Source organism: Balaenoptera acutorostrata, chromosome 10, assembly GCF_949987535.1.
Source record: "Balaenoptera acutorostrata chromosome 10, mBalAcu1.1, whole genome shotgun sequence".
Lineage (NCBI taxonomy): Eukaryota > Metazoa > Chordata > Mammalia > Artiodactyla > Balaenopteridae > Balaenoptera > Balaenoptera acutorostrata.
In genome coordinates this window covers 5942548-5969082 of record NC_080073.1, presented here as the reverse complement: position 1 = coordinate 5969082, position 26535 = coordinate 5942548, and the positions used below count along the sequence as shown (strand labels likewise).

The window sequence follows — 26535 nt, the reverse complement described above, 5'->3', positions numbered from 1 at the left end:
ACATATTTTTTGTTTTATTTTTATTTTTTAAATTTATTTTTATTGAGATGTAATTGACATAAAACATTGTTTAAGTTTAAGGTATACAGCCTGTTGATTTGATACATTTATTTTTGCAATGTCAGTGTTAGCTAACCGCCCCCCATCATGTCCCATAATTATCATTTCTTTGTGTTGAGACCAATTATGACCTATTCTCTTAGCAGCTTTGAAGTTTATGATACAGTATCATTTTGTATAATCACTGTGCTGTGAGCTAGCTCTTCAGGACTTACTTATCTACTAGTTCCAAGCTTGTACCCTTAAACATCTCTCCAATTCTCCAGCCCCTCAGCCTCTGGTAACCATCATTCCATTCTCTGTTTTAACAAGTTTGGCTTTTTTAGATTCCACATATGTGATATCATCCAGTATTTGTCTTTCTCTGTGTGTCTTATCTCACTTAGCATAATGCCCTCAAGGTTCATCCTTGTTGTTGAAGATGGCAGTATTTCCTTCTTTCTCATGGCTGAATAGTATATATACAGCATATCTTCTTTACATGTTCATCAGTTGACAGACACGTTGTTTTCATATCTTGGCTATTGTGAATAATGCTGCAGTAAACACAGGAGTGCATGTATCTTTTTGATATCCTATTTTCATTTCCTTTGGATAGATACCCAGGAGTGGAATTGCTGGATCATAAAGTAGTTCTCTTCTTAAATTTTTTGAGGAACCACTATACTGTTTTCCATAGTGACTGAACCAATTTGCATTCCCATCAACAGTGCACAAGGGTTCTCTTTTTTTCCACATCCTTGCCAACATTTGTTACTTCTTGTATTTTTGATGATAGCCATTCTAACAGGTGTGAGGTGATATCTCATTGTGGTTTTGATTTGCATTTTCCTGATGATTAGTGATGTTAAGCATCTTTTCATGTACCTGTTGGCCATCTGGATGTCTTTGGACAAATGTCTGTTTAGTTCCTCTGCCCATTTTTTAATCAGATTGTTTGGTTTATTGTTTGGTTTTGTTGTGGTGGTGGTCGTTACTGAGTTGTATGAATTCTTTATATATTTTGGATATTAACCCCTTATCTCATATATGATTTGCAAATATTTTCTTCCATTCTGTAGATTGCCTTTTTATTGTATGGTTTTTTAGCTGGGCAGAAACTTTTTAGTTTGATGTAGTCCCACTTGTTGAATTTTGCTTTTGTTGCTTGCGCTTTTGGTGTCATATAAAAAGAATCATTGCCAAGACCAATGTCAAGGAGCTTCTTCCATGTCAGGTTTTTAGTATCAGATCTTATGTTTAAGTTTTTAATCCGTTTTGAGTTAATTTTTGTGAGCGGTGTAAGATAGGGATCCAATCTCATTCTTCTGCATGTGGTTATCCAGTTTTCCTAACACCATTTATTGAAGAGACTCTCCTTTTCCCATAGAGTGTGCTTGGCTCCCTTGTCAAATAATAGCTCTCTATTCTGTTCCGTCGGTCTGTGTGTCTGTTTTTATGCCAGTACCATACTGGTTTGATGACTGTAGTTTGTAGTATAGTTTGAAATCAGGAAGTATGAGGACTCCAACTTTGCTCTTCTTTCTCAAGATTGCTGTGGCTATTTGGGGCCTTCTGTGGTTCCATACAAATGTTAGGGCTGTTTTTTGGAATCATATACTGAATACTCTTTTGTCTGGCTTCTTTTGTTCAGTAAATTTTTGAGATTTATCCATTTTGTTGCATGGGTCAGCAGTTTGTCCTTTTGTATTGCTGAATAGTATCCCATTTTATATCATAATTGTTTATTCACTCATCTGTTGATGAGTATTTGTTTCCAGTTTGGGACTATTGAAAATAAAGCTCCAATGTGTGCTTGTTAAACAAGTCTTCATGTGGACATTTGTTTCCATTTCTCTGAGTGATTACCTAGGACTGGAATTGCTGGGTTATCATATAAGTGTATATTTAATTTTTTTTTTTTTAAACTTTGGGTTTATTTAATTAATTAATTAATTAATTTATGGCTGTGTTGGGTCTTCGTTTCTGTGCAAGGGCTTTCTCTAGTTGTGGCAAGTGGGGGCCACTCTTCATCGTGGTGCGCGGGCCTCTCATTATCGCGGCCTTCTCTTGTTGCGGAGCACAGGCTCCAGATGCGCAGGCTCAGTAATTGTGGCTCAAGGGCCCAGTTGCTCCACGGCATGTGGGATCTTCCCAGACCAGGGCTCGAACCCGTGTCCCCTGCATTGGCAGGCAGATTCTCAACCACTGCGCCACCAGGGAAGCCCCTGTATATTTAATTTTTAAGAAGCTGTCGAACTGTTTATCAAAGTGTCTGTACCATCTCTTCCCATCAGCAGTGTATGAGAGTTCTGGTTGTTCTGCATCTTGGCCAACACTTAGAGCTGGCAGTCTTTTAAATTTTGGCCATTTGAGTGGGTATATGGTTTTTATTTCAGTATTCTAGTGATAGTGGATGTTGAACATCTTTTCATGTACTTATTTGCTGTCCATATATCTTCTTTTGTGACATTTCTTTCAGATCTTTTGCCCATGTTTCCAATCGGTTATTTATCTTCTTATTGAACTGTAAGAGTTCTTTATATTTTCTGGACATAGGTCCTTTGTCAGATATATGCATTGCATGTGTTTTCTCAATATCTTTGGCTTGCCTTTTCATTTTCTTAATGTTGTCTTTCAAAAAGCATTGAATTTTGATGAAACCCAGTTTATTAATTTTTTATTTTATGGTCCATACTTTTGGTATTCTAAGAATTCTTTGCCTACCTCTAAGTCTCATTAATTTTTTTAATGTTCTTTTCTAGAAGTAGTTTTATGCTTTTTGCTTTTACATATATGTCCATGATTCATTTCAAATTAATTTCTACATATGATTTGAGATAAAGGTCAAGGTTCGTTTCTCTCCATGTGGATATCTAATCTTTCAAGCACCATGTGTTGAAACAACTCTCCTTTCCCCTTAAGTTACCTCGGCACCTTTGTTGAAAGTCATTCGACCCATATATGTGTGGGTCTGTTTCTCACTCTCTACTTTTTTCCGCCCTTATGTCAGTACTGCACTCTCGGGTTCCTGTAGCTTGGTACAAAGTCCAGGGGACAGCTTCTGCCTCATCTCGAGGTCTCTGGTGGTCAGGCCCAGAGGCTGGGCCCTCAGGAGAAAGCCTGTGGCGGGGGTTGAATCTTGGCCCTCTGCGGATAGCCCAGGGCACCTACATTTGCATATTTAAAGTTTCAAAGTTCTCTCTTGGTACCAAGTCAAGTCTGGTCTGAGTCTGTTTAGATGCTGCATTCACTTCATGCTGGAGCTCTGAGCTCTCACGCTTTCCTCCCTTCCATCTCCCCCTCTCCAGTGTTGACCCCAAAAGCACTTTGAGGTAGAGAACAAAAATGCCAAAGTGTCCGCCTTTTTATGGGGCCCTTATCAGAAAGTTTTCTAAGGAACTGAAAAGAAGAACTACATAATGGAAAACATTTTGCAGCCTCCAGCACGGCCATTTATCTCAATAACCATTTCATTTAAAATGTGGGCCAAACGTATAAATCATATCTTGAAAGAAAGTATGTTGGTGCCACAGAAATTGCCCTGTATTCTTACCACCTAATTTGAAAAATGTGTTTTGAAGCCAGGAAGAAAGCAAGCAGGCCTGGGGCCTGGCCACCCTTCTCCCGCACGTCCCCTTCCTTCACGCCTCATGTCGTCTCCAAAGTGAATCCCCGCTACTCCCCAGTCTGAGTGGAGAATCCACACCCTGTTGTCAGTCGCTGCTGCTGCTGCTGTTTGAGAGCCTTAGAGATGAGGGGTTGAGAGCCCAAACCCGCTGCTACCCGTCCTTGGCCCTCCCCACAGCAGAGCTCAGTCACACCTCCATCTTTCAGCTGTAAACCCTCCTTAGAGCTCTTAGATGTTGGTCCTCATTTAAGGACATGCCTGGAGGGAGGGGGCTAAATATTATAGCAGGGCCCTGAGCCCCGTTTTCCAGACTAATCACAGGGGGAGGTGGTGGGCAGCCTGCACTGTGGGCTGGGAATTCCGGCCGGGGTCTTCCACTTAAATCCCACTGGGGGTCCACGGTTAAATGGCAGCATTCCCCCCCCCCCACCCCCACCGTTAGCGGGAGGTTTCTTATTTTGCTTCTCAGCACTTCCTGGGAGGGAAAAACACAAGAAACCAACAGGCACTGAGTCCCTGTGCACAGAGCCACACCCTCACCTCCGCACTCCCTGGGGAGTGTCAGGATTCCCCCCTCTTTACACAACCTTTTTTTCTGATCATGGAAGTCATAAGTGAGCATTATAAAAAAAATTTGAAAATAAAGAACAAAACTCACTCCCATGATTCCACCACTCAGAGGCTATTGTTCTGATTTGCTTTTTACTCCTAGCACTTTTTTTTCACCAAGCATGTATGTCAGTGGGGTCAGACTGAGCATACAGTTTTATTTTCTCTTTTCAGAGATTTCTGATCATTTTCTCACATCATTAAAACTTGCTTGAAAACATGTTTAACGCCTGCCTAAGTACTCCCTCCGGTGCCTGGCCACGCTCTCCCCCCAGTCCCCCCCACGGTGTGGGGAGACCACCAGTTTCTCTTTTCTGGCCCAGGGGGCAACTTGAGCCCCCTGCCCCCCATGGGCTATACCTTCTCCCCCTGCCGCCCATGTCCCTTTGCCCTAGCTTTGAGGCCCAAGGAGCCCCAGAAGGTGGAAACAAGCCTGGGTGCACTGTCACTGGGTGGTGTCACCTGAGGTCTGCATCTCCAGTCTGGTCGCTGCTCGCAGCAGCCTCTTTTCCTCGGCTTCCCTCCTGTGCCTCCTTTAAGGTGATGGCCCCCTGGCACCCCTTCCAGGGCATCCTATCCCTGTATCCCATGTCAGCTGAGTTCTTGGTGCCTGGAGCAGTGAAGTGAGGACTGGCCAGGCGCCACCCAGCATTCCTGAGTGCTGGCCTGGCGTGTCGGCCTTTTTCTCTGGATCCAGGTTCTGAGGCACGAGGCTGTCTTCTTCAGATCATCTCCTCTTGTCACTCGGAGCCCAGGGCATCTCTGTGGGTGGGAGGAGCAGGGAGGATGGGGGCAGAGGCCCTGAAGGTGGCGTGCAGGCCGCCTGTGTGCACGGGCCCTGCCTGCTCCCTCCGTGTGCCTCTGATCAGCTGCGGGGGCTGCAGCCACACGGAGGGGGGACAGACGCCACTCCTGCCACTGCTGCAGCCCCCAGAAAGCATTGCCTTTCGCCTTTCCTCCCTCCCCATCGGCTGCCCAGTGTACTTGCTATAAATCATTATTTGCATCCTGTCAGCTCCCTTGGCCACCACAGTTTCTTTCTAGTGAAACCTTAACCTTGTTCCTGGAACCGTGAGGCAGCGCACGCAGGGCCCCTGATTTAGCGCCGGTGGGGGGCCGCCGGGGGGAATGGGAAAGGCTGGTGAGTTCTCCACCAGAAGCCTCGAGAGCTCCATGCTGCCACACAGGTTCTAGCTGTGTCTCCACCCCCCTCCCCTCCACTAGCCTTCCACTGCCTGGTCTCTGGAAGGCTGAGTTTGGGGCTGGGGTTCCCCAAGAAGAGGAGCTGGGCCTTAATTCCTCTCCCAGATCTGGCGTCCAGCAGAGTCCAGGCTAGAGGAGGTCGAGGGTGTTTGGGACACAAGGATGCAGTGGCAGGTGAGTGTCTTTCAAAAGGGAGGCACCAAAGTGGTGGTGCATCAGAGGGGCCTGCAGACCCCTGAGGATGGCACAGGGGGGATTGCTTCATCTCCACTGAAGGAGGGTGAAAGGCAGGTGGGTGGAGTGTGAGCAAGGGGCCGTGACAGCTGGCGACAGACAGCAAGGGCCCCTGGAAGTCCCCTGGGAGCCCTCATCATCTGCCCCGGCTTCCCTGCACAGATGCTGTGCCCTCTCTCTCCCCTCCTGTTTGCCCCTGACAGCTGTCATCTGCTCACACCAGGCAGCCCTGGCAGCCCCCTTCAGTCACCCTTGTCTGAGGGGCAGAAGGACCTTGAAGCTCTCAGGTCACATGGTGCCTCCACGGGCGCGGGGCATGTGCTCTGTGCTCTTCGATTCTGGACTGACGGCGAAAGGGCAGGGTTATTCCCGTGCTGTGACCGGAGCTCCAGGTGGACATCTGGGAGTGGGCTCAGAACCTGGGCCCTTACCCAGGGGCCCCTCCTGCTACCCTCCCCAGATGTGACACGAACAGCCCCGGGGCAGACAGCTTAGCCCGAGAGGCGCCATTGGACAGCCCCACGGCTGCTGCACACAGGGCACAGTCACCAGCCAGCACCCGTCCCGCCCCCAGGCTTCAGGGAGTCCAGAAGCAAGAACTGCCCACCACTCTGCACTCCCGGAGCCTGGTGTGTGGCTCGATGCGGGGCGGGGCCCAGGGAGGAGAATAGGGCGTCAGTGGTCTGGAGTCAAGGCCTCCCTGGAAAGTTGGCTCTACCGCCCGCCTGCCCGGCAGGAGATGCCCACAGCCCTGCCCCATCGTTCTGTGGGCGTGGAGGCCAAAGGCTTGACCTGCCAGGATCCCCAGCGAGCAGGTGGACTGAGGGACCCCTTCTTTACTGCTTGATTCTTGGATATTATGTTCACACCCAGAATTCCCCTTTCTTTTTTCCACTGTGGAATCGCACCCAGGGCAGATGGTTCTGAATCACTGTTCATTCAAAAGCCACGTATCGGGCCAGACTCTGCACCAGGGCTAGGGGCCCACCCTCAGGCGGCTCGCTGTCCTCTGGGGAGTCGGGCAGATGCACAAACTAAAACGCGGTGACGAATGACGAATGACGGGAGGAGTCGGGAGGAACTGAACAGGCTGTTTGTCTGAGATGGATGATTAGGGAAGACGCCCTGCAGCGCAGAATCGAGGGGAGGGGTCTCCCTTGCCCAGAGGACGGGAAGAGCTCGAGAGCTGGGGCCGCTAGAATCTGGTGAGCTGGAGGGAGGGTCGTGGGAGGTGAGCTTGGAGAGGTGTGGAGCCCAGTGGCCCGGAGACGAGCACGGATTGCACTCTTCCTGTGTAGACAGCACCATTGGGTCTGTGGAGACCCAAAAGAGCCCCCAGGGGCCAATGATGCCTGTGGACAGGAGGCCCTGTTCTCTGGTGGGCACCTAGGGTGGAACAGTGACCCTGGAAGCAGCCCTGCCTTCCTCCTTGGGACCCCAGCCTAGTGTCTCCACCCAGGGGGACAAAGTGGAGGCCTGTGGGGATGCCCGGGGTCAGGGAGGGGTATTGCCTGGAGTCTGGCCTGCAGCCTGCCCTCTGTTCCTCCCCACTCTTCCCTCCTCCTGCCACGTCACCTCCTCCCCTACCTTCCTTGTCCGTGACTCTGACCTAGAATGTTGGGGACCAAGCACAGGCCCACAGTCCACTGGCCGGGGGTGCCCGGCAAGCCCTGCTCTCTCCCTGGGCCTCGGCCATGATCGGGTCCTCTGTCCCAAGCAGCCCTGCCTGGCCCGGCCCTCCTGTGGGCATGTGTCTCTCTGGCTGAACCTGTTTGGAGCCTTTTTCTGGGTGCCTCCTGTCCCCTTCCTCCTCTGGCCCCAGCGGTCCCCTGGAAGTGCTCAGTCAGGGCTCACTGATCACCAGACCCCGGCCCACCGTTGTTTCCCATAAGTTGAAGGAAAGTACTGACCACCTGGAAAGGCAGGGAATGAAGGAACCCCCTCCCCTCCTCTCGCCTAATGCCGCACTACCCAGTAAACGTTTCTGAATGAGTGAATATACGGAGTGAATGAATGGATGGCTATAGTGTTACCCGCTTGGAGACATGATGGGACCTTCATGCTTCCCCCCAAGTGGACGGAGCCCTGGCTGGGAAGTCTGCCGGGGAAGCCCAATCCAGTGTCCTTACCTGGTCCCCAGCATATGCCACCCCCAGACCCCTCTGTTCTCAGTCCTTCCCAGTAGAACGAATTGTACCTGTGAGGATCCCACTGAGGAGGTATGGGGAGCAAGGCTGCTCAGAGGCCCAGAGAGATTGGATATTTTAATTTTTATCTTAAAAATAGAGAAATGCTAAAACTAGGTTTCAAAAACGGTGGTAGATTTTAAATGTTTACATTTAACAAATGAACACTTTTAACACACACACACACACAAATATAACCGTGCCATTTACGGGATAATTACAGTGTTTATAAAAGAAAACCCTTGGTCCATGGCAGGCTCCAGGCAGTGTGCTCCAGAAATGGGACACAAGTTCGAAATTGAAAGACAAATGGCTCCTCTGAAATGCATCCGTCTCGTTGGGAGAGTGGAAAGGGAAACCTTGAGGCCCTCTGGGTGTGTGTGGTCCAGCGCTCGTGCTCCCTGACCCCGTGTGACGGGCCCCAGCGGTTGGAAGGATCCCCTTCCCCGCATGCACAGTGGTGGCCCCAGCCCCGCCAACTACACACCTACACTGGCCTGAGGGCCGCAGCGCCGCCTCTGGGTGCCCTGTCACTGCTGCAGGACGGGGGCTGGGGGAGAGGATGAGGGGCCCGGGTCAGAGACTGCCCAGGCCCCCCAGCCAGCACAGGCTACCGCCAGTCCTCTCCTCGGGGAGCCCAAAGGCTGAGCCAAGGGGCAGGAGCTTAGGCTCCGCCTTCTGAACAGTGTTGGAGGACAGAGGTAAGGGACCCTGGGAGCCAGCGCCAGCTGCTCTGGCCTTTACTGCCCTGGGTTAGCTGTGGGTACTGTGTGTGCGTTGGCCGTGGGGCCACTCACTGGGTGCCAGGCTAACAATGTCAGCTTCTGCCCTTCACTGTTTTTTGGAAGGAATTATGCTCAACAGTAAGGAAATGGAGAGAGAAAGTGGAAGAAGCCTCTGCCCTACCCCTTACTAGCTTGGCCTCCTTGACAGGTTACATAACTTCCTCTGCACTTGAGTTGCCTACTTGGTAAAAGGGGACAGTCACCCCAGTGCCCTCAGGCTCTTGAGAAGACGGAGTGTAGGCAGGTGTTTGGCCAAATAATATTCCACTGTAGGGAGAGACCACATTTTCCATTCATCGCTTGGTGGGCAATTGGGTTGTTTCCACTTTTTGACTGTTATGAATAGTGCTACGAACATTCGTGTACAAGTTTTTATGTGGACATGGGTTTTCATTTCTCTTGGGTATACACCCAAGAGTGGAATTTCTGGGCCATTTGGCAACTCTATGTTTAACTGATGAACTGCCAGACTGCTTTCCAAAGTGGCTGCACCATTTTACACTTCCAGTAGCAACGTATGAGGGTTCCAGTGTCTCCAAACCTTCACCAACACTTGTTACTATCTGACTTTTTGATTAAAGCCATCCTAATGGGTGCAAAGTGTTATCTCTTTGTGGTTTTGACTTGCATTCTCCTGATGCCTAATGATGATCAAGTGTCTTTTATGTGCTTCTCAACCAGTTATCTTTTTTGAGAAATGTCTATTCAGCTCCTTTGCCCATTTTAAAAAACTGGGTTGTCTTTTTATTATTGAGTTGTCAATGGTCTAGATACAGGTTCCTTACCAGATATGTTTCTCTCACTCTGAGTTGTCTTTCCCCTTTCTTTATAGTGTCCTTTGATGCACAAAAATTTTTTATTTTGATTAATCCCAATTTATCTATTATGGTTTTGTTGCTGTGCTTTTGGTTATTTTTTTTATTTTTTTCAAATACACAAAACAGTTACTTGATTCTAAAGTGAAAAGGTATGCTCAGAGTAGCCTCACGCCCATTCCACCCACCCCATAGGTAGCCATTTACTTTAATTTCTGGCTTATCATTCCTGTTTATTTTTGCAAATTTTATGAAGAGTGAGCTTGTTGGGTCAAGAGTTGAGACCTAAACAGTTCTGTTGGATATTGCCACATTTTCATCTGTGGGTCATACCACTTCTGTCCTAGCAGTGTTACAGGAGAGTGCTGTTTTCCCAAGCACTTGTATTTCCCACAGCACTTGTATTGGGGTTTTGCCAATCTGAGAGGTGAAAAATGTTCTGTGTAGCTTTTTAAAAAATGTCAACTTTATTAAAGTACAATTTGCATATAATAAAACACACGCGTGTAAAGTGTATAGTTTGGTGAGTGTGGCAAGTGATCTACTTTCTGTCACCATAGGTTAGTCTTGCCCTTTCCAGAATTTCATATAAATGGATTTATGTAGACTTGTGTCAGACTCCCGTGACTCAGCATAGAGATTCTGAGATGTATACACATTGCTGTGTGCCTTGGTGGCTGGTTCCTTTGATGGGGAGCAGTGTCCACTGGATGGGTGTCACCGTTTGCCTGTTGATGGACGTTCGGATTGAGCCTAGTCCGTGCCTATTAGGACTAAAGCTGCCATGAGCATTCTTGCACAGTGTTTTTGCAGACCCGTGTTTGCATTCCTTGGGGTGAATGGGAGTGGAGTCGCTGGGGCGCGTGTGATGTGTATGTGGACTCTGTGAGTCGCCAGGCCTTTCTCCTCGGGCTGTGCCATTTCCACTCCCACTAGCAGCAGCCGGTGCGTTCCTGCTGCTCCACATTCTCGCAGACCTTTGGTGTCGCCAGCCACAGTTTTTCATTTTGGCCATTCTAGAAGGTAAGGTATGCTGTCTCTTTGTGGTTTGTTTATTTTTTTAAATTTAAAATTTTTATTGCAGTACAGTTGATTTACAATGTTGTGTTAGTTTCAGGTATACAGCTAAGTGAATCAGCTATACATATATCCAATCTTTTTTAGATTCTTTTCCCATATAGGTCATTACAGAGTATTGAGTAGAGTTCCCTGTGTTATACATTAGGTCCTTATTAGTTATCTGTTTTATATATAGTAGTGTGTATATGTCAATCCCAGTCTCCCAATTTATCCCTCCACCCCATCCTCTGGTAACCATAAGTTTGTTTTCTACATCCGTGACTCTACGTCTGTTTTGTAAATAAGTTCATTTGTACCCTTTTTTTTAGATTCTACATATAAGTGATATATTTATTTTTCTCTGTCTGACTGATTTCACACAGTATGACAATCTCTAAGTCCATCCATGTTGCTGCAGATGGCATTATTTCGTTCCTTTTTATGGCTGAGTAATATTCCATTGTATATATGTACCACATCTTTATCCACTCCTCTGTTGATGGACATGTTGGTTGCTTCCATGTCTTGGCTCCTGTAAACAGTGCTGCAATGAACATTGGGGTGCATGTATCTTTTCGAATTATGCTTTTCTACGGATATATGCCCAGGAGTGAGATTGCTGGATGATATGGTAGTTCTATATTTAGTTTTTTAAGGAATCTCCGTACTCTTCTCCTTAGTGGCGCTACCAATTTACATTCCTACCAACAGTGTAGGAGGGTTCCCTTTTCTCCACGCCCTCTCCAGCATTTATTGTTTGTAGATTTAAATTTTATTTATTTATTTATTTAATTAATTTATTTATGGCTGAGTTGGGTCTTCGTTGCTGCGTGTGGGCTTTCTCTAGTTGCGGTGAGCAGGGGCTACTGTTCCTTGCGGTGCGCGGGTTTCTTATTGCGGTGGCTTCTCGTTGTGGAGCATAGGCTCTAAGCTTGTGGGCTTCAGTAGTTGTGGTGCGCAGGCTCTAGAGCGCAGGCTCAGTAGTTGTGGCGCACGGGCTTAGTTGCTCCGCGGCATGTGTGATCTTCCCGGGCCATGGCTTGAACCCGTCTCCCCTGCATTGGCAGGCGGATTCTTAACGACCATGCCACCAGGAAGCCCTGTTTGTAGATTTTTTGATGATGGCCATTCTGACCAGTGTGAGGTGGTATGTCATTGTAGTTTTGATTTGCATTTCTATAATAGTGATATTGAGCATCTTTTCATGTGCTCTTTGGCCATCTCCTTGTGGTTTGGATTTGCATTTCCCTGAAGACTAAGGATGCTGAGCATCTTTTCAGGTTCTTATTAGCATTGTATTTCCTCTTCTGTGAAATATCTGTTCAAACCTTTTGCTCACTTAAAAAAAATCAGGTTATTTGTCTCTTTATTATTGAGCTGGAAGAGTTCTTTGTATATTCTGGATGTGAGTCCTCTTTATGTACAGTGTGGATATTTTCTCCTAGTCTGTCGTTTGCCTTTTCATTTTCATAGTGGTGGCTTTCAGAGGCCAGAAATTTTGAATTTTGTGTCCTAAGAAATTTTAGCATTTCTTTTCTTTTAAGTAAGGTTGAACACCTTTTCTTATGTATAAAAGCTATTTGCTTATCTTTTTCTGTAAACTGCCCATGTCTTTGGCCTGTTTTGTTTTGTTTTGTTTTTTAAATCAGTTTATTGGTCTTTTTCTTCTTGATTTTTAGAGCTATTTATATGTTAGGGGGATGAGCCCTTCATGGTGTGTTGTGATGTGTTCACCCAGTGTGTCATTTGTCCTTTCAACATTGCTTACAGTGTTTTTTCCATGCAAAATTCCTCACGTGTGTCTTTACATCATCCATTGTATCTGTTTTTATTGTTTATAGATTTTGGATCATTGGCTTCCCACTCCCAAGTTATAAAGAAATTCACCCATGTTTGCGTCCAGTGTTTGAATGGTTTCATTTTTTTACACTTACATCTCTGCTCCATTTGGCGTTGATTCTGATATACAGTGAGGCATGGAATCAATTTTATCTTTTTGCAAATGACTCTCCAGTTGTCCCTATGTCGTTTATTTAAAAGCTCGTACTTTTCTAATGATTTGAGATCGCATTCCTCAGACCTTTATTATTAAAATACTAAATGTCCATGTGTATTTGGACATTTTATTCTGTTCTGTTTCTCGACTCATTTGGTTCCACTGGCCCATCTGTGCTCCTGCTGACACAATCCTCTAAATTACAGGCTTTATGACATGTTTAAACACAGAGTAGGGGAACTGCCTCACTGCTCTTTTCATACTCAAAGGTTTTCTTAGATAGTCTTGCTTACTTCCTTTTCCACATAAACTTTAAAACCAGCTTGTCTAGCTCCAGGAAAGATACTTGATTTTTTAAAAACTGAGATTGTGTTAAATTTATATGTTTACTTGGGAAAGTTGACATCTTTACTGATGTTGAATTGTCCCGTGCAAAAAACACAGGGTGTATCCCCATTTATCCCAGTTTACTTTTCATACAATGCTTGTGAGGACTGTTACAGGACTGTTTTGAAGGATTTTCTCCCTAAAGATGTTGTACATTTCATGTTAGGTTTATTCCCTAGTAATTTATCTTTTTCATTGCTCTTACAATGGGTTCTTCTCTTTCATTATGTTTTCTAACTGGATGTTGTTTGTATACAGGAAGGCTATAATTTTGTGTCGTTAATTTCATATCTTTTTATCTTACTGAATACTCGTTATTGTCTGTATTCATCTTAGCATTTATTTTCTTGGGTTTTCTAGGTATACTTGCATATCATCTGCAAAAAAGATCATTTATCTCTTCCTTAGGGTACGAACATTTTTAAAGCTTTGGGTTACATATTGCCAAATCTCTTCTTTTAAAAAAATACGGTACCAATTTATACTCCTCCTGGAAGTGTTTCACCATACCCTTGCCAGCCCTGAGTGTTAACATTTTAAAACTCTTTGCCAGTTTATTACAACCTTTATTCATTAAGGGGACATGGCCTCATCTTCCCCAGGTGGTGGGCGGAAGGCTGAGGGCCTAGCAGGGAACAGACTAACCTGGGAGTCCACAGTCTAAGAGGAGCTGAGGCTTAAGCTTCTCCCCTGCACCCAACTTTATTGAGGAATGGCTAACAAATGAAAACTGTATATATTTAGGTTGTACCTGTGATTTTTTAAAGGTATACAGTGTGATGATTTAATATGCGTATACTTTTGAAATGATGACCACAGTCAAGTTAATTAACACATCCTTCACCTCACAACCCTTTTTTTATTTGTGGTAAGAACACTTAAGATCTACCCTCTTAGCAAATTTTAAAAGTATACAGTACTATAAACTATAGTCAGTAGGCTATACACTAGATCCTCAGAATTTATGCTTCTTACAACTGAAAGCTTGTACCCTGTGACCATCTCCCCATCCCCTCCAGGGCCTGGCAACCATCCGTCTACTCTCTGGTTCTATGAGTTTGGGTTTTTTAGATTCTACACGTTAAGTGATATCATACAGTATTTGTTGAGGCTGAAGTTTCTGGAGGTTTACAATTAAGACTGCTGCTGCCCTCCTGAGCCCAGCCAATGGCAAAAGGACTGGCTGCCCTAGCAGAGAAACCCCATGTCCGGCCCAGAGAACGCGTTCTGGAAAATCCCTGAGCAGTTCTGTAAAATCCATTGCCTCCCCCCACCCCCCCTTTTGCAGAGTCCCGTCATGATCAGCCCTTTCGGTGCCTTACTTGATCCCCTACGCAGCCTGGGCAGTGCCAGGAACAAGGGGAAGAGCCAGGATCCCTCCCCGCTGCCCATGCTCAAGCCAGCTCTCTGCCCGCCCTGCTGTGTGCAGAGGTAGGGCCGGGTGCTGAGGATTCTTCCCCAGAGCTGAGAGCCAGTAAGATGGGTGACAGAATGGATTGAGGCTCCTGCTTTCCCATTAAAGCCTTTCCCAGGGCCTGGCCCCCCAGGGTCCTGTGAACAGCCCTGGCTACCCACTTGCAGGAGGGCGTTGCTCACTGACTGCCCGGCCCTGGCTGGCGGCCCCCCTCCCCGGAGGCTGGGCGGGAGGATGGAGAGGGCCGTGGCCCACCGGGCTCACCCCCCTCGTCTTGGCCTGGCCCCCTCCTCCAAGCAGCCTGCCCCAGCCCTGAAGCCCAGGCAGCCTTTTTACTCACATAACCCTTTCCCTCTCACCTGTGTTCCCAGCTCTGTACCTTACTGGCTGTGTGATCCTGGGCTAGTTGACTCCCCTTTTCTGAGCCTGTTTCCATCTACACCTCCTCACAGGCTGTTGTGAGGAGTGAAGGAGGGAGCATCTGCACCAGGTCGGCACAGCCCGCGGCACAGGGACGGGCTCCGTGAGCGTGTGTTTATTGAATGAGAGAGTGAAGAAATAAATGAATTGTGTCAGCGAGCCCTCTGGTGGCTCCTTCCCCCACTCGGATGGTTAGAACTGGAGGAGCGTCAGATGCAGCCTTCGTCGGAAAGGCAACCACTCCTCTACCACCAGCCGCCATCCCACCCGAGGGGGCAGGCCCTCCAGGCCACCCTCAGGCTGCTGGGCCCCAGCCCCAATCCCTCCACACCATCCCCGCTGGTTCGGGCGTCTGGACCTTGGTGGTCTCATCCCACTGTCCTTGGACAGCAGGGTGCATGTAAAAGTGAGGGTGTGTGTGAGAGGCACACCCACCGCCAGCCCTCGGCCCCAGGCGGTTGGTCCTCAGGAGAGGGGAAATTTCCTTCTCTGTATTTATTTTCCACATCCCCGACACTGAAAGCCAAGCTGGTGTTGATGTTTACCTTGGCCGGGACTCCCCATCTCTCTGGGCCAGCCTCGCGTAAACACGATGTTCCTTTTCTCGGCTCTGCCAGCATTGAGGTGGCCTTTTGCAACCAATTCTAGGAATTTTGAAAGTCTGTAGGCGTAAGTTCAGGGACCAGGCGCCCAGGGTGCGAGGAGCGCCTGGGGGTTCCATGCTGGCCTTGGGCCTTCTCCCGGGGGTTCACGCCGAGGGTGCAGAGACAAAGCCGGGCCTGTGGGGGCCGGCGGGCAGGGCCCCCCCCCCATTCCTCTTGTTCCTCAAAGCCGGTGGTGGCCAGAGGGCTTACTCTGGAGGGGCGGCAGTGGTCAGCGCCACAGAAATGGGAGTGAGTGGGGGACTGGGCAGGGCAGGGACGCTGCGGCAGTGGGAGGGTCCGCACGGCCCGGTCCAAATCCCAGCTCCCCCAGCTCGGCCACCGGGGGCTCCCTCACCAGGAGGCCTTGTGCAAGTGACCGCAGGGCTCTGAGACGTGGTTTCATTACACAGGAAATGGGGTGTCAGTCCCTTGGTGACAAGGGGGCTGTGAGGCACTGTAGGTGGCAGCCGTGTTCCTTTTGCTGTTGCCACAGCTGCACGGCTTTGAGACAGCATCATGGGCGGCGCCGGGTGAATGAACGCTCTGAACGTCTCCTGTTCTCCACGCAGATCTGGGACATGAGCGACGACGAGACCGTCTGACACGCCCCCCACCCTGGCTGCCAGCCCACTGAGGGGCTCTCAGTCTCCGGAGCAGGACGCCACCCCCAGGACCGGTGATTCTGGGCCCCTCCAACCTTTGTGGTCCCCTCATCTCCATACCTTAAGGACTGGGGCCCTCCCTCGGCTGCCCGGGAGCTTCTCCGTTTCTTATGATTCATGGTCCCACCAGTTCTCAGCTAAATAATAACCTTGGCTTCGGCCTTGCCAGTGATCTGGGACTTGGTTCCCTCCACGAGCAGTTCTTTCTTGTTGTTGTCACGGGTGTTTGGTAGTCAGGCTCCCGGGATTCTCCTGGCCATGACCCCCATGGGGTGGAATGAGGACAGGGAGGAGCTGGCCCAACACAGAGCAGGTAGGCAAGTGAGAAGTCAGCTCCTTCCAGCAGCCATCGCGGGGCAGCGCCACAAAGCCCCCAGAGCGGCCCTGGGCACGTGTGAGGGCTGGGGTCCTCGTCAGCGCTCAGCTTGGCCTGCGGGCGTGGGAGGCAGGAGAGCTGAGCCACGTGCGGGACAGAAGGGACCACACTTGTCCCAGTGAACCCAGACCCCCACTGAGGACGGAGTCTGTTGCCCAGACAGCCCCTCCACCTGTGGGCCTGTCCTCAGCCGCGGGCTCAGGGGAGGACACAAGTGTCTGCTGCTTCGGGCTGGTGGCAGGGCCCAGGGACAGATCCTCGAAGCTGCCTGCGTGGGGCCCCTCCTGCCTCTGTACAGGACACCCGAGGCCCAGAGAAGGCTTCAGACCCCACGTGAGAGCCTGCCCTCCTGCCGCAAGCAGGGGCGGCCGCGCCTCCCGCCCCAGGCTCCTCCCTGGTGGTGGCCTGGAAGCCCCAGCGCCGTGTGGGGTGGAGCCTGTGGTGTGTCTGCCTCAGCCTGTGGCCAGGTGCCCATCGGGGTGGTGGGAGGGCTCTGCCGTGGGCCCCTCAGGCTGATTTTCCTCCTCCTCCTGGGTGAGCACGTCCGTGCCAGCCTCAGAGCTGGGCATGGAACCCAGCAGAGGGGCCCTTTCCACACTTTTATTTCTGTGGTGTCATCTTTTGTCTTGGGCCTGGAACCAAAGTCAGAATTGAGTCTGAGTCGTACCAGAGTTGGATTTCTGTAAGTTAGTTAGGTTTTAAATGACGTTTCTCCTAGAGAGTTAAAATTACAGCTTTCCAGCCTGTGCAGGGCTTAAATCGGAGGCCACTGTACAACAGGGCAGGGCTGCTGAGCCTGCCCCACCCTCTCCGGGGCTTCAAGCAAAGGCCCCGCCCAGCCTGGCTCTGTCACTGCAGGACCCAAGGATCACACATACAGTCTGTGGTTTAAGAGCACTTTATTATTGTTCTTAAGGCTACTTTTAAGTACAAAAAAAAGATGGCCTGCCAAACCTTTTTTTTTCTTCTTCTTCCAGGAAAAACAGGCCACAGAGAATGGTATATTACAGATTTACAAACATGGAGAGAATGGTCAGAACGCACTGCAGATGGCGTGGCTCTGTGAAGAACCTCTCTGTGCCTCCTGAGGCCTGGGAGTGTCCCTTCCTGGTGACCGTTTGGTTTCCTGCCCGAGGCCCCTCCCAGGTGCTGCCTATCCCAGATAGGTCAGCGCACCAGGGACCTGGCCCTCAGTGCCACCGTCCCTCCCAAAGCGATGGCCTCGCTGGTGGACGCGGGCGTGTGAGGAGCCGGGTCTGCACAGAGCCGCCGGCAGTGGGGTTGTTTTCCTGGGGCGACGCTCAGTAGCCTGTAGCAATAACAAACTAGTGGCTATTAAGGCAGATGCAGTGTTCTCATAGAATAACTGTGTTCCTGCACTTTTACAGACAAATCTACGACAAAAAAAAAGATCAACTTTTTTTTCCAAACAACAAAAAAATATGAATGATTACAATAGGAAAGGGAAAAATTAAATAGCTACATATCATTAACAAATTAATTGTTCTTCAAAAAATACCTACAAATTTCTCTGTACATTCTTTACGCACAGCGTAATGATGGTCTTAAAGTTACCTATATAAAAAAAGTGTTCTCAACGATTTTTCCTACAGAAAATATAGGGGCCTGAATGCAGAAGCCTGGAAGCCCAGTTAAGTGGGAGGGAAACGTGTGCGGGGGCCAAAGGGGAGGCGTTCCTCTCGCCTTTTCAAATAACTACAGCCACCCTGTGGCCACAAGAGCCCATCCTCCTGCCTGTTCACCCAATGCCAACCAGCGAACCTGTACTTTTCTCATACTGACAACCAGCCTCGAGAGCTCCGGTGAGTCCACGGTGCCTCGCGGGTGAGGTGGTCATGCCCGAGTCACCTGGCCAGGTGACTGCTCAAGCCCTGTGGTGGGCAAGGCTGGAGGGTAGTAGCACAGGGGAGGGGCAGGGGCATAGAAACGTTTACCAGAAAGAAGAGCAGCTGTCGAACATCCACAGCTGGGTCTGTCATGCTTTCTTCTTCACCTAATTTCTAGTTAGTAGCTACTACTATAGCAAACGATAATAAATGCAGTAATAACTGTATAAAGTCAGAGGAATGTATACTGCCTTGGCCCCAGCGTACGAGGAAGCATACAAAACACCATCTCACAGATTGTCAGGAATCTGCTGTTCAGCCAAGAGTTCAAAGGGAGCAGTTTCTGCATCGAGGGAAGTTGGAAGACACGAGTCCCAACTCCCCTGGGAGCGAGTTAAGAAGCAGACAGGGATGCAAAAAATAACTGATGCTGTCAGCCTGCAGCCACAAGTCCAGCATCCGACTCTGCAGCTGACCAGCCACTCGCCCGCCCGTGTCCAGGGCCTGCCAGGGACCGACTGGCCCCATGCTACTTGGGAGTAACGTGAATATCAAACACAAATCTTAGAGTACAACTGTACCAGCAGTAAGTATATCTAGGACTGTAACTGACAAAAATAAACGAATTCTGAAAAGAAGCTAGTAAGTATTAAGCTTTTTGTTTACTGTCTATACAATTAATAGAAACCAGCTATTTTTATCCATTAAAACATGCATCACGTTTAAAGCACTACAGAATCCTCCAACTCCAGCTCTAGTCTAACAAACTGCAGTGTTTAGAAAAGGTAAAATGCCCGTGATTGGTAGAGTCTGCAGTCCAGTTGCAAGCACCTGAAAATCTAGACAGACAGAGAAAGACCTATAAACCTGCATGAGACTTCCCCTTCCAAAGCAGTTTTGTCTAAATTAATTAATACAACAACAAACAAAAAAACACACCCATGGTCAGAAATGTCATCCTTAAACCCTCCGTTTTTCAGCAGTTTGCCCTCAGAGTACTATCATCTCGCACAAAGTTGTCAGGCAGGCAACTTGAGTCCTCCTCCCATAGTGCAAATCAGACACGACAGTTCTGTTCTCTTCAAGTAGACGCACACACACAAGCGCACACACACACGTAGGCTGGAAGCTGAGCCGCACACACCCCGGTCTCGAGAAGCAAATGAAAAAGCACAAAGCGTCTGGGTCACCAGTGGCCTGGCCTGTGACTGAGAAAGCGCAAGCCGTGGAGTCCAGGCCCTGTCGGGCAGCTGACCTGCATTGAGGCTTCTTTGGTAACCAAGGCAGGGACTGGGGGGCGACAGCGGACAGAGGTTCCACGCGCAGGTGCTGCTATCACGTCTGAGGGCCCCGGGTACGGATACCAAGCAAGTACAAAACAGAACAAAAATCCCGACGACGTGGTTTTTGCGAATAAACCATCCCTCCCTCCCCCCACCCCCACGATTTTTTTTTTCCATTTTTCCATTTTTTTAAGCACTGACTGTTCGAAGCTCAGGCAAACCATGCAGATGGACGTGGCGTTGGAGGGCGGTGCTCCCTTCAGGAGGCCACAGACGGGGAGTGGCTGTGGCTGACCATGTGGGCAGAGGGGCTGGCGGGCTGGCCCCTGCGAGAGGCCGACTCAGGGCTGCTCGACGCGCCGTCCTTGGCCGCCTTGATCTGGAGCCACGTGTCGCCCAGGGCTTTGGCGAAGTGGTCGTCCACGGAGCCCGTGATGGACACGGAGTTGGGCGCCGGCTCGGGCTCCTTGTAGTTCTTGCCCAGGCTCCTGCGGAAATGCTCCTCCACCACGGGGTCGCAGGTGGTGGTGGCTGTGGGGGGGAGGACAGTGGTCAGGGCTGGGACCCGGGGACACCGGGGGGCCCCCACGCGAGTCACCTCTCTGAGCCTGCCACGGGGCGGCATGCCTGCTGCGCCAGGCCGTGGACGCGTTCAGACCCCCTGTGCGGCAGCCGGTGGGCCCCGCTAGAGGGGGCCTGGAGGGCGGGGCCAACGTGCTGCTCCCCCGCCCCCCCCCCACGCCAAGCACAAGGCCGCTGCACCGGGAATCAAAGAACGGGGTGTCGACCTCCCTCAGAAATGGGCCCAGAGGCCAGCCACTCCTGGGACCAAGAGGACACGGAAGGAGCCCTCAGTCCCCTGCAGTGGTCTGAGCGGGGCACTTACAGCTCGGGGCCCTCCGGTAGCTGGCCGGGCCGGCCGCGCAGCCGCTGTGCGCGATAGGGCAGTGGGAGAGGTTGCAGTTCCGGGCGCTGGCGGAGGCGCACGTGATCACCGAGGGCCGGTTCTGCGGGAGGAGGGGGCTGGCGTCAGTGCGAGCACACAGGCGGCAGCCGCGGTTCGGCTCCCCTGCCCCAACTGGCGACCCCATCCTCATATCCCCGCCCAGCTCCGAGGCCGGCTGGGCGGCCACCCCGGCGCCCCTCAGCCCCCGGCCGGGCACCGGTCCCGCCTGGAGAACCAAGTGCCAGCGGCCTCGGCGTTGGAGTGGTGCCTCGGCGCGGAGCCTCACCAGTACCCACGCTCTGCGGGAGCCCCTCCTGGAGCCCTGCCGGCCCAATGGCAGATCCAGTCAAGCCCAGGCGCCGCCTGCTGCTTCACGTTGCGGGCCACACCGCTCAACGACCCGGAACCCACCGTGAACGAGAGTCTTGGGGGTGTGCGCTCGGCCCCCTCCCAAGCTCTCCGTTCTCTGAGCAGTGACCCTCAGTGTGAGGCAGTGGCAGTGTGGATCGGTGAGGGACGTGGCACAGAGGCTCGGCTGTTGGGAGCTGGCCTGTCCCAACTCTCGGATCTGAAATGAGACCATCGCCGAGTCGGGAGACCAGCGTGTAGATGGCAGAGGGCTGTAAAGGGACCACGGCTCCTACCGTCACGGTCCTGAGAGCGCCTGGCCCTGCCCTGCTCAGAGTGTATCCTCGGATCCCCCCCCACCCCCACCGGGTTCTCTGGGCCATCCCAGGACCCTTCTAATATACTCCTGGTTTTTCTCAAGCCAAGCCAGCTCAAGTCGGTTTCTGTTACGACCATGCAAGTCATGATGGAGACAGAAACACAGGAATCTATCCAAGTGCCTGAATTACACACAAAGCACCCTCACCCCATGCGCCTGCCCACACTCGCCCTCCTTCCCCGAAACCACCGCACAGTCTGCCTGGCAAACTCCACTCGTCCTTTAAAACCCCGTTCAAATATCATCTCTGTGAAGCATGACCCGCCCCCTGCCCGCCCCACATTCGGCCAGTAAACCAGCCCTTCCAGAGGCACCTGTCTCCTCGACCACACACACTTCAGAGCAGGGACCAGCGAGTGTCTGGATCCCCAGACCCGGACAGAAAACATCTGTGAACCAACTGAGCTCCCTTAGGTTCCAGCCAGGAAACTTAACTCCTGAAAACCCGGACGACGAGACAGCTAGCAGGAGCTGAAGGGTCACCCCAAAGGCAGTGTCAACAGGGAACCGGGCCTTGTCCACCCCCCGCCTTTCCCGTAAACAGTCTGATCAGTAGCCACTGTGAAGTCTGCACATCAAACCTTCCTGTGATGGGAAGTGAACAGGAATGATAAGAACACGTCTGTGATGAAGATCTGTACCCACACAGGTGAGCGGGGATGTGCTTGGGTCTAACAAGAAATTCCACACATCCAGGATGGGGGAAGATGCAGCTTAGCAGCAGCACGTGAACAAAGAATCTGGGGCTTTATTAATTCCACACATGCGCAATGGGACGGAGCCACCAAGAGAGTCGGTGTGACACCCCCCCCCCCGTGTGGACGACAATGGCAGAGAGGAGAGAACATGGCTTTGAGGCCGGGTGGACCTGGGTGAACCAGCTCTAGTCAGCAGGCAGGACCTTCAGCCCTCTAAGCTTCCATTTCTTTGAGTATGAAACAGGAAGACTCGTACCTGAGGGGCGTGGAGCATCGCCTGAGATGGGTGTGGGGGCCTGGCCCGTGGTCACGTCCAGGAGTCCCGCCCTGCAGGTGCTGGTCATGCCGCACCTGAAGGACAGCCTGCAGTGTGCAGCCCACCTTTTGAAGGGTCTGTTTCAACCCCCGAGCCCGTGATCTCCCCGCCAGCCCTCTTGTAGTGACGTGCCCTCCACCCTCGAGATGGGGCTGTGCAGCCATGTTCATAAGTGACCTCGCCCCGTGGCCAGGCTGGAGATCTGCCTCAGGCTGCGGCTCAACTACGGAGGCCGACTCAGGAGGAGATTCAAGTTGAGCTCAGGAGCTGGGGGACGGCCACGCCGAGCTGGCCATGTGATCCAGAAGCAGAGAGAGAAGAGGATGCAGAGACAGGCACGGAGCCAGGGGAGGAAGGAGGGTCCTGCCTCCTATCTGCTCGCCCAGGCAAGAGCCGGCCCTTGCTTCCTGAGCCTGGCTGTACCCACGACCCTGGGTCCGGGAGACGCCCCGGGCCCTCCCAGTATAACTCCCTTCCTTCCTGTAGCTCCAGGGCCTCCCAGCGCCGGGGCGCAGCAGCACTGGGGAGTGTTCACTGCGTGATAACTCACCCTGGTTCTCACCAATTCATACATTAACAGTTCAGTTACTTGACTCCCTGCCTCCTCCAGACTCAAACTGTGAGCGCCCGCATCCAGCTTGACCAGTTTCTAACACACTCCCTACACAAAGCAAGTGTCCACGCAGTTTTGTTAAGAGAACAAAGGAAACAAACAGGGTTGTGATTTTGGGCTCCAAGGTAGGAAGCGCAACCGCTCCCCAGCCTCACTGGGAACCACAGGCACCAGCGCAACCTCGCCCGACGCCCGGGGCCCCTCCCAAGCAGGGGCCACAGACTGGGTCAGCACCAAGGGCGGGCAGGGGACACAGCGGCTGCCCCAGCACCTCCTCTGCTCGCTGTCTGCGTCCCAGAGTCTCAAGCAAACACTTGAGCGAGGACCTGCTGGGTCACAGGCCCCCAAGGTTCAGAGAGGAAAGCCATGGGTTCATGCAGTGTTTCTGAACCTCAAGGTTAATGCCTTTTATTAGCTCTTCCCCCAGGAACCCCATTTTTTAAAGTCTTTTTTCCTACCAAGCAATCTGTGTTTATTAAGTAACAACTGAATTTCCTTAAAAAAAAAAATCCTTGTCTGCCAATCACAGGTTTCTGACCAGCAGGAGCTAATAGCCACTGTGACCACTGACTTTATAGGATTCCAGCCCAAAGCAAAGCAACCTGGCATTGAACTCCATCCATGTGGCCTTGTAACGGGTTAACGTAGGATTTCTACTAGGATTATTACATTGACCCCTAAACACGGCTGCCAAGGAAGACTGCTAGAAACACAGCTAGTCTGGACCAACCCCACCTCGTGCAAAGAAACTAAGCCCCAAAGACATTAAGTCTCGCCTGAGGCCATTAGTCCCAAGGGGCGAGGCCTAGGCAGGCCCAGGTCAGAATTAAAACCACCCTCAGTACAGAACCGAGGGTGGGGTTACTCCCCACGTCTCTCACCGCCCTCCTTCCACGCCGCCCTCCGTCCCCCAAGCCCCCGGACCCACTGCCGGCCACCGGCCGAGCCCCGCCGGACAAGGGCGTACCTGCTGCCGCTCCACCGGGGTCAGGGTGGGCGAGAGGCCGGCCGGCCGGCCGGCGTCCAGGCTGTTCTTGGTCAGTGCGAGGGGCTGCTCCATGCCGAGGCTGGGGAGGGACGTGTACAGGTGGCCGCCGTGCAGGCTCACGGCGGGGGCCACGGCGCGCTCGATAGGGCTGCGGCTCCGGTCCCGGGGGTCTTTCCGGCAGTCCCCGTTGGCCGTCTTGTTCCTGAAAAAGGGGAGTGAGCGCTCAGACAGGAAAACCTGGCCGCTTCTGGGAGGCAAGGGGGCTGGCGACCGTGGTGAGACACTCACACTGATCATCTCATCCCTCACTTTGGTGTGGGTAAATATTTCACAATCATCACCCCACCGTCTGAGGCTCTGATCAAATAGCCTACCGGTAACTGAGGGGCCAGGATGCTAACCCAGGTGGGTGCTGAGGAGAAGCACCTTCCCAGGGTCCAGAGTCAGCTCCATAGCTCCACCCAGACGAGACGGCAGCCCCCCGCTCGGCAGTCTGGCTGAGCGCTTCTCCAACAAACTCCACTCACCTGTGTGCTCCAGGCTGGCTTGGTTTGACCAGGATCTGCCTTCAGAAGGATGAAGGTGGTGATGATGCCAAAGTAACCCAATGCCTCCTACCTGCCGGGTCCTGTTCTAAGGCTCCACTGGCCTCAGCTCATTCAGTCTTCCCAACAGCACTGAGAAGGGGAGGCTGTAAACACCCCCACCCCAGACGAGGGGACCGAGACCCAGTGCAGTCTTGTCACTGGCCGAGGCTACTGGCCCGCGAGCCGTCGTGTTTGGCTCACTGTGTGGCGATCAGGCTGGTGTGGAGCGTAGAGAGCCTGGCGCGCCAGTGGGAGGGCCCTGCCGTAGGAAAGTCCAACCACGGGCAGGTACCGAGTGGGACCCAGATGAGGCGGTAGCACGGGCCCTGCCTGCAACCTGATGGATCTCGTCTAGGGGCAACGTCACACGCTGCGTCTCTTTGAGAACAAGGAGAATGACTCCGCACCGTAGCGGTGAGCCTCGCGGTAGAAGCCCAGGAACTTGCGGCCCAGGTCTCACCCCCCGCCCAGGGGTTCTTTGTGCCTCAGGTCTCAGCCCTTAAATCCGCCGTGTTCTCTGCTGCCAGAGCAGTCTTTCTTTCATAACAAAGGAGCAAGTATTTTAACTAAAAATGAGGCAATGACTTCTGTGACAGTGGAGGGATCAATGGACATTAGTGGAACCAAATCAGCTGTAAGTTCAGTTCATCAACTACAGGGCAACGACCCGCATAAGGCACAGCATGTAATTTATGGGTGTGTCCCCCCCCCCCGGGCCCCAACCCATGAAGACAATCACAGAAGTATGTTCTGGTCACAGTCTAGATGAGATGTCCCACACACACCACACGGATCCTGGCGATTCTCAAAGAAATACAATAGCAAAAACAGAAAAAGAAAAGAAAAAAAGCACTTAATTCTGAAACCAGCCTGTCCATAATTTCATCTTCCTGTGACGATTCAGATGACATTACAGGCCTTTGCGGTGAAGGGCTGCGCGGTCGTGACCGCAAACGCCGAACGCCCCTGCAGAACGTCACAGAGCGGGGACGTCTGGCTCGACGGGCTTCAGGCCCCTCAAACCCAAGATAAGCTGGCTTTTCCCTGAACGGGTATTTATTACTGAATATACAGGTGACCAGTGTCTGAAAAGACTACGTTGTCACACAGAGTTATCTCCAGCATCAGGTTGCCATCTAAATTTGAATAAAATTCAGTGTTTGATGAGCTATGTGAATTGCTTCCCTGACACAGTGAGGTTTGTCATTGTGTCAGGGAACCTCCCCCCCAAAATGAGGTTTCTAGAGGTCGCGTCACGAACTCTGCAAACTCAGGGGCTGGACAGGTCACTCGGAACACGCCTCCATCCAGTTCAGGCCCCACGATATTCAACCAATGTTAACTGAGCCCCTATTTTCTGACGGTTACAGAGAGGAAGACTCAGCCCTTCTCATGGGCTCACGACCACGGGCAGGGGCGACAAGCTCCCCCGTGACAACCGCAGCACCGGGAGGGGAGGAGCGGGCAGAAGGCTGGGAGTCGCCCGGGCGGCGCCGGTGCTCACACCCGGCACCACGCAGCGCTGCGACACTGCACGGCGCAGCCGGGTGCCCGAGGAGCGGAGGGGACTGTCCCAGGTCAACCCGCGGGGAGCGAACGGGAGAATGGGCCCCTGCAGGCAGGACGCAGCAGGCATCAAGGACCGGAAAAGACAATGAAACACCCAGAAACCATCTGAAGACCTCGCTGGTTAATTTTAGTAAAATTATACATTACTCAGATTTCCAGCTCATTTTCCCAGTTCCCGGAGCTTGAAGACAGACGTTGTTTTCCTTCCCCCAGTGACTCATACCCCGGGCTCCGCTGCTTCCCGGGGCGTCATGTGCTCCCGGACCCAAACCACACGCTTCCTGCCTGCGAGCCCCGCGGCGCCTCCGTTCTCGTTAAAGACGACGTTTGCTCGGGAAAGAGTCCAGAGGGCTCGCACGGGGGGCCGGATGCGGAGGAGCAGCCGATGACAGGAGGCTTGGGGTACACGGCCCCTCCCGGGACCCATCCTCACCCTGGGGAGGGCGTTTCCACAGAGAAAATGGGAAGGGGCTCAAAAGCAAAAAGGTGTCCGGGAAATGG

The 26535-nt window shown here is 51.7% G+C and overlaps 2 protein-coding genes across 9 annotated transcripts in view; one reads left to right on the top strand and one right to left on the bottom strand.

Moving 5' to 3' along the window:
- The window catches only part of ATG7 (autophagy related 7), a 268513-nt gene extending 252414 nt beyond the window's left edge, over window positions 1-16099 (top strand). For 4 of the 5 annotated variants that reach the window (XM_057554300.1, XM_057554299.1, XM_057554297.1 and 1 more), the window contains one exon: window positions 15916-15998. In XM_057554300.1, the coding sequence (XP_057410283.1) occupies window positions 15916-15960 (45 nt within the window). In that variant the 3' untranslated portion in view covers window positions 15961-15998. Of the gene's footprint in view, window positions 1-15915 lie in introns of all 5 variants that reach the window. The other variant, XM_057554298.1, reaches the window with a different exon arrangement.
- A 1243-nt stretch (window positions 16100-17342) lies between these two features.
- VGLL4 (vestigial like family member 4) overlaps window positions 17343-26535 on the bottom strand; it is a 157133-nt gene continuing 147940 nt past the window's right edge. For all 4 annotated transcript variants that reach the window (XM_007192583.3, XM_057554307.1, XM_007192582.3 and 1 more), the window contains 3 exons: window positions 23858-24080; window positions 20477-20597; window positions 17343-20121 (listed from right to left, as the gene is read on the bottom strand). In XM_007192583.3, the coding sequence (XP_007192645.1) occupies window positions 19850-20121; window positions 20477-20597; window positions 23858-24080 (616 nt within the window). In that variant the 3' untranslated portion in view covers window positions 17343-19849. The remainder of the gene's footprint in view (window positions 20122-20476; window positions 20598-23857; window positions 24081-26535) is intronic.